Genomic DNA, 9,859 nt, shown 5'->3' on the forward strand with positions numbered 1-9,859 from the left:
TTAATGTGCAATAGTTGCCCCAGAATTATGGTGTAGCAGGAGAGCGTCAAATTATTATCGAAATACTCGCAGTTTGATCCTCAGCTATGGTACAATTATAGAGATTTTTCTTCTAAATGGTGCGCACAACCATGAGATGTTGAATTTCTGGGCCGTCCGTTAACTTTCCAATTGACCTTGACAATTGGTAGGAAATTTTTGTAAGATTGGATCGATCGTCTTAGATTCAATATTACCAAGTTCATTTGTTTTTTTAACATGCAATAGTCTATACTTAAAATTTTCTAATTATTTCCTCCATGAATTAGTAAAATATGATGGTGAATTGAAATATAGAAAAGATGGTCTTAGTTGTAGAATTTTATTGCCTTTTTAACATGCATTTCAACTTCTCTTCATTAATAATATAAATATCCAATAATTGAGCAAGTGGATTGTATATTAAGTGGGTAAAACATCATATGGATAGATACATGAGCTAGTTGCACAATGAAAAATGACAAAAACTCTTCATTAATTAACATGACTGTAGAACGTAACAGGTCATTTTTAATTTAAGTCATCTCCATTTTAGCTCATTAATTATTTGTGAGCACAACCTTTGATGAGCTCTTAACGTGCAATAGTCGATACTTACTAAAGTTTTCTAGTTATTTCCTTCATAAAAAATGGAAATAATAAATTAATAAAAGAAGACAGTGAATAGATATAGAGAAAAGATTATCTTAGTTGTAGATTTTTTTAATAGAAGTTTAACTTACATGGATATATTTAAACTTTTAAGTTTGTAAGTACATAAACTAAATAATATTTAACAAAGCAAATTGACATTAAAGTTGAAATTTCATTTATGTTTCATTATGTCAACATTCATAGCATCACCACTTAATGCATAACAAATACAAATGCATAATTTTTAAATAGAAAATTAATGCCAATTTTCTAATTGTTTGGAGCCTATATATAGTCCTTAGGGCACTAACACTTTCTCCATGCAAAACAAATATCACACCCCATAATTTGTGAGCCTTTTCCTCTCCCATATACCAGTAATGGCAATGGTCTTAGATTTCTTTATCTCAAAATTTATCACAGTCACAACGAACATGATGGAGACAGAGATCTTTAAGGTGCTTGGCGTCGACAAGGAGATCAAAGCCCTTCAAGAAAGATTGGGGACAATCAATGGATATCTCCGACAAGCAGAGCAAAAGAGACATGGAAATGATGAAATTGACATCTGGATGCAGAAGTTGAAGGACATCATGTATGATGCTGATGATATTATTGATCTCTGTATAATTGAAGGGGGGATGTTATTGAAAGCTCGAGCTTTGTCAGGATCATCGACTGTAAGCATCCCTTTTAGCTATCTCTTTTCATGCTTTCAGTGCCTTAAATATCGCCATGATATTGCCAACCAAATTATAGCATTAAATAGTAAGATAGAAGATTTGAAAAAAGATACCGTCATAAAAAATAATTTGGATTGGGCAATCAAAGTACCAGTTGAATATGTTAATAGAGTGATTACACATGAGACATCTCATCTACAAGTTGAAGGAGATATTGTAGGAACTCAGATAGAAACTGCTACTGAAACATTAATTAATTGGATAGTTAAGAAAAATCCAAAGAAGTGTAGAGTTTTTGGAGTTGTGGGAACAGGGGGAATCGGAAAGAGTACTCTGGCAAGAAAAATATTTGAGGATGAACGGATCAAAGATTATTTTCCAAATAGAAAATGGTTGTATGTTTCTAAAAATTATATTGAGATTGATTTGCTAAAAAAGTTAATTAGGTTTGATGAAGGAAGTGAAACCAATGGAGAAAATCTCGAAGGAAAAAGTAAAGTAGAATTAGAAAATAAACTTGTGTCCGTTCTCACACGGAATACTTTCATTGTGCTAGATGATGTATGGAATTCATCTGTGTGGGCAGATTGCTTAAGAATACCTATAATGAAATGTGCAGCAAGTTGTACGGTCTTAGTTACCTCAAGAAAAGAACAAGTTGTAACGTTAATGAAGGCTACCTATATCTACCCAGTTGAAAAAATGAATGATGAAAGTGGTTGGAATTTGCTTAAACATTTAGCGTTTGAAGGTGAAGGAGATGAAGATCAGATATCAAGCTTTGAAGAAATAGGTATTAAACTTGTCTATAAATGTGATGGTTTGCCTCTTGCAATCAAAGCTATTGCTGGAGTTCTATACCAACAAAACAAAGCAAAATGGGAGGAAGTTCTTCAAAGTGATGCATGGAACATGGATCAGATTAAGGAAGAACTTAGGCCTTTATATTTGAGCTACGAAGACTTACCGTCTAGTTTAAAACAATGTTTTCTCTATTGCTCTTTGTACCCTCAAAAAGATATGTATTCTAAGGAGATTGTTCAGTTTTGGGTCGCCGAAGGTCTTATTATGGATGAACAAGATAAGTTGAGGAGGGATCTTCCCACTGAAAAACAGAGAACAAAGGAAGATATCGGGGAGGAAATTTACAGGGAGCTACTTTGTAGGAATCTCTTGGAAGTTGATGTAGATTTGGATATGTCCAAGAGTTTCTTCTCTATGCATGATCACTTTCGATCTCTCGGTGCACATTTAATGAGAGAGGAAGGAATTTTATATCGACATGGTAGAGAATTCAAAGGAGATGATAACATAAAAATTCGGCGGCTGTCAATCTCTTGCATGGGGCCTAAGCTAGTGTTACCAGCTCAAATTCTAAGACAAGCTTGTTTGAGAACTCTAATTCTCACAGACTCCCCTAAAACCAAGACGATCGAAGATAGTGTACTGCAAGCATTACCGTGTTTGCGAGTTCTGGATCTCACAAAAACATCAATTGAGAAGATTCCAGATTGCATTGGAGATCTACTACATTTAAGATATCTAGATCTCGATGGAACAAATATTCGTGAGATTCCGACAACTATCGGGAACCTTGTAAACCTTCTGAGTTTGAATATCTCAGAGTGTGAGTTTTTGGAAAGACTTCCTGTGTCCATCACTAAGTTGCATAATCTAAGATGGCTTGACATGAGAGATAGTCCAATGCTCACTCATGTGCCTAAGGGAATTGGGAAACTAGAAAACTTCTATAACCTCGAGGGATTTATGGTTGGTCAGAATGGCTCGGCCTCTGAAGAAGGTTGCGATTTAGAAGAGCTGAAAAATCTATCCGAGTTGAGAGTCTTGAGCATTTATAGGCTTGAGAGGGCGGAAGGAGGAGCCTCTGCACTTGCAAACATGCCTTTTCTTATGGAGCTTGTGCTGGGATGGAAGCGACCAGATGAGGAGGAGGTAGATGCTAAAGCTGATGAAGAAGTAGAAGGCGATGGCAAGGATGATGGAGATGCAGACAAGGACATGGGTGATGGTGATTATGATGGCTCTGGAGCAGAAGATGAAAATGAGGAGACTGAGAAAGAAGATGAAAATGAGGAGGAGGATAGTGAGGAAGAAGATAAAGGATGGAGTGAGGAGCAAATCAGTAAAGCTGAGAGGATATGCAATGAAATGACTCAGCCTTCATCTACCATATTCGACCTCCTCTTTTCTCAGTACCCCGGCCGACAGTTCCCGATCTGGATGCAATCCTCTTCCTTGGCTGAATCTTTTCCAAACTTGACGTATTTGAAGCTTATTAGGTTGCCATGTTGTACAAAGCTCCCTCCCTTGGGTACACTGCCTCAGCTCAAGTACCTCCGTATTGAAAGTGCAACCGCCATAACGACCATTGGGTCCCAATTTCTCGGATCAAGAAGCTCTGCATTTCCCAAACTCGAAATGCTCCAATTCCAAGACATGCCTTCATGGGAGGAGTGGACATTCAATGGAACACCTCTTGCTGTGAAGTTGTTTCCAATTCTCAGGACCTGTAATATTATCGACTGCCCAAATCTAAGAGCTCTTCCTGAGGGCCTCTGTCGAGCCACCAACTTCAACCAACTGTGCTTGCACGAAACATATGAGCTAGGTGAGATCGACAACCTCGCCTTGGCTTACAGGCTCGAGGTCACAAATGGCATAGAGTTGAAGAAGATTTCCAACATCCCGTCATTAAGATATCTTGCGGTGAATGGCTGTCCCAGCTTGGAGTGCGTGGAGAATCTCGGCAAGCTGCAGCATTTGGCGTTGATATGTTCAGAGGAAACGGAGCAGCTCCCGCAGTGGCTGCTTGGCTTGATCGAGCAGCATAACAACACGGCAAGCACTCAAAGGAGTCTGAGGAAATTCGAGATGCAGTGCAATCTGCAACTGCTGAAGAGCTGTTTGGAGGGCAATGAGAATTGGGACATCATCAAGCAAATTCCCAATGTCAAAATCCAAACATTTTCCAGCCAAGAGTTTATGTTCTACACCAAGGATCCCTACAACTATGATGCAAAGATTCCTTCTAATTGAGTAAGGCAATTCGTCTATCTTCTTCTGAATCCTCCTTCCCTTGTAACCTTACACTTCTTTCAAACACCTTTGTTTGTTTTTGCAGGATGGTGTTGAAAAAAGCTTGTTTTCTTAAATTGTACTGGTGAAGATGTGATTTGTATGGGGTGCTGATTGCATTTGCTTCTTTCTACATTTGGCTTGCTTACTATATATTTGGTGAAGGTGTGATTTGTATGTATTTATATTTGCATTTTCTTCAATTGTACTGGTGAAAGTGTGATTTGTATAGTGTTGTTTGCATTTGTAAGTCTGTATGTATTTTCTCAACCACCTCTTAGGCTGAGAAGAAATCCTATGGCTTACTTGAACATGCAGCAGGATGGGCATTCTCTTGGAGAAACAAGTCAATTTGTCGAAGAGGATTTCTGAAGAGCAACTGATGGATGGAAGATGTGCAGTTGATGGCTGAGACTAGTGATGAAAGACTCTGTTCATCTGCAGGAATAGTTCGGATGAATGTGCCAGTTCTTCCATTGTGCACACCCAACTATCCCCACTTTGAGGCCTGCTTGCGACTGCAATTGAGATCCAAGGTTTCTGGGACTGCAACATAACTATACAGCTGAGACAAGTTCTGAAGTGGAAACTGAGCACTTTTGACGACAACTTCAAAAGCAATTTTACAATTTACCACTTATGAATGATGAAAAAGAATCCTGGTTGGTCATCATCAGCTTGAGCTAAGTTGGATTAAGGAATGAGTTAAGGCCATCATGGCTTTTGAAAATTCCTTCAAAATAAATCCTTTGTTTTATGATTCCTGAGCACAAGTAATTCACTCTTCATTTATATTTCTTTTTAGTTACTTGTATAGTTGGAGCAGATCAGATCCCTTAGCAAAAATAGGACTATAAACAAGCCGAGTCGAGTCGAGGTTTGGGGTGTTCAAGTTTATTTGATAAGTTAATCAAGTTGAGCCGAGCCGAGCATAAAATGAACCAAACTTTTGAAATAAGTATTCAAGCTTGACTTGGTTTATTTTTTATGAGCTTGAGCTTGGTTCGTTTAGATGTTATCAAGCTCTCAATTCAAGCTTAGCTTGAGCTTAGTTCGAACTTGGTTCGAGCTTAGATCGAGCTTGGTTCATTTAGATATTATCAAGCTCTCAATTCAAGTTTGTTTGTTTGTTTGTTTGAAACTTTAAATTGTTTGATTGGATATTGAGTTTGATAATTTAAATTTATTTATTTATTTTATTATTTATTTAACATATTAAAAAGAGTTTTATTAATGAATATGATTCGTGAACATTGTTCATGAACGTTGTTTACGAATATTATTCATGAACGTTATTCACGAATATTAACGAGCTGAACACATATGTGTTCAAGTTTATTTATTTAATTAATCTTATGTATATTGAACGAACATAAACAAACTCTTACTATGCCGAACACTAAACTTGTTCACAAACGCTTGATTCATTTACAGTCCTAATTAAAAAGAACCCAAATGAAAAATTGAGCAACATGCTGCAGTGCTGCAATTTGGGACCTTGTTGGATCATGAAAAGTCGCTTTCTTCGTCCAATCCATGGATTTCATTTTATAACTGTTTCAAACTACCTTCGATTTGTCAAAGTGTAGCTCCACTTTTGAATCGTTGATACGTTTCTTGAGTCACCAAACCACCACCAAGACCGCCGAGCTCATTCCTAATTATGCTAATCACTCATTGCATACTGACTTAGAATTCTTGGACTTCACTTGCCAAGGTCAAAAAGATAATTTTGTACCTGTTTTGTTCAACTGAGCACATGGTGTCCTCAGGATCCTGGTCATCATGTGCTCAGTAATTGTCTAATTTATCCCTGTTTTGGACCTAAAAATAGTTTCTATGTTACATGATTCCTGTGGACAAATCATTCAGACTAATCATTTGTGTCATCGGTATTGAAAAGAGACTAGAGCGAAATGGTTTCCCTTTCAAATGTAATCTTAGTCTACCTTTTAGCAAAAGCTATATATTTGCATCATTTCTTCTATATTTGAATGTGATCAGAGCCGGCCCCGATTGATTAAAAACCCTATGTAAAATTATAAACTATGTCCCAATTTCATCTTCCGAGAACTGCTTCTAGACCATCATATGCATAGAGCATTCAATTAAGGTGCAATATCAAGGAGCAACATTTTAATACTTATATGTAATAATTATTTTATACTTAGCCTCCGCCTTCACCATCTCGATGTAGCAGCGCCAAGCATCCAGTTGATCTCCTTTGACTTCCCCAACCCGATCCTCCACGGGGAACTTGATCTCCTGGCAATAGGTAGAGACTACCGCCCGAAATTCGTTGAGGGTCGGCCCACCCAGAATGACGTTATAGGCTGATGGGGCGTCTACGACGATGAAGGTGGTAGTCCTGGTCCTCCGGAACGGCTCCTTTCCGAGTGATATGGCCAACCTTATCTGACCAATCAGCTGGACCTCATTGTCGGTGAACCCATACAAAGGGGTCGTCATCGGTAGCAACTCGGTCCGGTCGATCTGGAGTTGGTCGAAGGCCTTCTGGAAGATGATGTTGACCGAGCTCCCTGTGTCAATAAATATACGATGAATAGTATAGTTGGCAATTACCGCACGGATAATGAGGGTGTTGTCGTGCGGCACTTCAATCCCATCAAGATCCCTGGGGCCAAATCTGATTTCGGGCTCGCTCGCCCTCTCTTTGCTGCATCCTACAGCATGGATCTCTAGTCGCTAAGCATATGACTTTCGGGCTCGGTTGGAGTATCTGCTGGTTGGTCCACCAGCTATGATGTTGATCTCACACCGAGCGGCGTTGCTTCGGTTCTCCTCTTCTCGAGCAGAGTGCCTGACTCGCTCGTGTGAGGCTTGGGCGTTGTCATCACTCCTTGCTTGATGATGATGCTGCCGCTCGAGTGACCGCCTGGTCTCCTCTCGCCGTTCTGCACTCGGCCACCTATATCACAGTTTGGGGGAAGGCGATCGACGACGATAACTCCTGGGAGTCGGCTGAGTGATTGCAGGGACTCCGCGACAGTCGCGGGTGTTGTGGGTTGCCGATTGATGGAAGGTACAGAACATAGGAGTCCATACCTTTCCCTTGGGCCTTGGTTGTTCGGCAGTCACGTGTTGGACGGCGTGTGGCCTTACTTCCTGATGCGGTCGTGCCACATCGGCTCGGGGCCCTCTCGGAGACTGGTGGCTGATCGACGACCTTCGTTCGACGTGCACCGATAGTTCTGATGGCGCTTCTTTCCTTCGAGCCGCCTGAGCTTCCTCCACGTTGATATACTCGCTAGCCCTCTTCAGCATATGGTCATAATCGTGGGGCGGCTTCCTACTGAGCGAGTGAAAGAAGTCTTCGTCGATGAGTCCTTGAGTGAAGGCATGCATCATAGTTTCAGACGATACCGTGGGGATGTCCATGGTCGCCTGGTTAAAGCGTTGAATGTAGGCCCGTAGGGTCTCTCTCGACCCTTGCTTCATAGAGAACAGACTAACGCTAGTATTCTGATAACGCCTGCTGCTCGCGAAGTGGTGGAGAAAGGTCGTCCGGAAGTCCTTGAAGCTCTGAATCGACCCGTCTGGCAATCTTCGAAACCAACATTGTGCCGAGCCGGATAACATAGTGAGGAAGACTCGGCACTTAACTCCATCTGTATATTGATAAAGGGTTGCGGCGTTATCGAACTTACCAAGGTGGTCGTCCGGATCAGTCGACCCATTGTATTCGCCAATCGCCAAGGGTGCGTAGTGCCTTGGCAGAGGATCCTGCAGAATTGCCTCGGAGAATTAGCGGTTGATTCGCTCAGGGGATGAGTCAGCTAGGGGCACTTTGCCCTTTCTTGCGTCCCGAGCGGGAGCTTCGTCTGATGAAGACCGGTCTCGATTCGCTTGCGCAATTTCAGATGGTGTCTGGAACAAGGCCCAATGTAATGGAATCGGGGCCGACGATGCCTCTACTTGCGTGCCGGTTGGACCCTTGTTTTAGCCCTATATGGAGAGCTGTTCCAGTCGGTCTTCGTGCGCCGCTCGGCCTCCAGATGCTGAGGTTGTTTGTTGCGCCAACCAATTGGCTAGTGCCTTCTATTGCTGCTCTATTATCTTGGTCGCTCACGCCTGTATGAGCGCATCGAGCTCTTCTTGAGAGAGTGTCACAGTGTGCTGACGTCCATCTTCTTCCATCTCCTCGGCTCGGATTCAGGTGCATTCCCACAGACGGCACCAAACTTGATCCTGTCCGAGAGCTAAGTCGATGGACGCTGGGGAGGTGGCACTCCTGTTGACTGGTCGAAGAAAGACGTATATCTCCCGCTGACGTGGACTTGCTAGTAAAATGCTGAGCCGGGGAGGGGTTCATCGGTGATGGCCCTCCGATGCTAAAGTAAGATCTCCGGCGGAAAGAAGCAAAGCAAAGAAGAAGCGAAAACTGTAGCTACAGTAAAGAAGTGAGCTTACCTCCGTCGAAGTCTGGGGGTCCTTATATAGGGCTCCCCAGAGGCGCATGCACGCTTCCCGAGGTGTGCACGTTCCTCAAAGCATACCTATAATGGACGTGTCAGAAAAGCGCGTCTGACGCTATACCTCAATAGCCCGAGCATATCTCTGACGTGATAGTGGAAACTTTCATCGTACAATTCTCTATCTGACCATGTCGCTCGCCACGCAACCTGCCGACGACACTAATCCCTAAGAAGATATTCCCAGCTGCTCCTTTTGTTCGTTATCGGGCCGAGCGGGGTAGCCGCTCGGCAAGTCAATTGCTAGCTGTTATCATGGCCGGGCCGAGCGTTATGTCCACTCGGCCGCTCATCCAACTGTCCCGGCTCCGTTTCGCCGAGCGAAGAAGCCATGTCTGCCAGACCGAGGTTGCGTTCCCCGTTTGGCGGAGCGGGGGACCGCTCGACCCTCATTCCTTCCTGCTAGAGCCGTGCTTGAATCTTCTGCGCATCGGAAACTCGGCCTCAGATCGAGCTGTAATGCAGAATCAAACACACACACGTCCGCTAGATCGGATATTCACGGCGTTGATTGTTGACCATTGACTTTGACCTCCGACGTGTCATCGCCCTCACTCGGGATGGGGCCCCCTTCTTACTACCGGATCAAATACTAATATTAATAATAAAATAATAATGATATAAAATTAATTTGGGGATGAAAGTGGAGATGGGGCCTGGGATGGAGATTTGATCCCTGATGGTTCAAGTTCGGGGATTCTCCGAATCCGAAAAAGTGAGGATGGGGGCGGGGATGAGGATGGAGATGAAATTCGGGAGTAAGGATAGGGATGACAAATCCATCCTGGCCCTTCCCATTTCCATCCCTATCCCCGCTCCACTCCATTATCATCTCTAGTTTTGATAGGGCGAGGGCCATAACAGTCATTGGGTCTCAATTTCTCGGATCGAGAGGCTCTGCGTTTCCCAAACTTG

The 9,859-nt window shown here is 42.5% G+C and overlaps 1 protein-coding gene across 4 annotated transcripts; it reads left to right on the plus strand.

Moving 5' to 3' along the window:
• Positions 1-1,212: 1,212 nt before the first annotated feature.
• Positions 1,213-5,221, plus strand: LOC121976281 (putative disease resistance RPP13-like protein 1). 4 transcript variants are annotated; one of them, XR_006110594.1, is made up of 4 exons: positions 1,213-1,352; positions 1,912-4,412; positions 4,498-4,616; positions 4,770-5,221. XR_006110594.1 is itself a non-coding variant. In XM_042528376.1 (3 exons), the coding sequence occupies exon 2, from the start codon at positions 1,962-1,964 to the stop codon at positions 4,410-4,412; it is 2,451 nt and encodes an 816-aa protein (XP_042384310.1). In that variant the 5' UTR covers positions 1,213-1,352; positions 1,912-1,961; the 3' UTR covers positions 4,498-5,221. The 4 variants fall into 4 exon arrangements, 2 of the variants coding, with proteins under 2 accessions (XP_042384310.1, XP_042384311.1); XR_006110592.1 differs by having other exon boundaries at positions 4,773-5,221; XM_042528376.1 differs by having other exon boundaries at positions 4,498-5,221.
• Positions 5,222-9,859: the final 4,638 nt, after the last annotated feature.

This window comes from Zingiber officinale, chromosome 4B (assembly GCF_018446385.1).
Source record: "Zingiber officinale cultivar Zhangliang chromosome 4B, Zo_v1.1, whole genome shotgun sequence".
NCBI classification, from domain to species: Eukaryota; Viridiplantae; Streptophyta; class Magnoliopsida; order Zingiberales; family Zingiberaceae; genus Zingiber; species Zingiber officinale.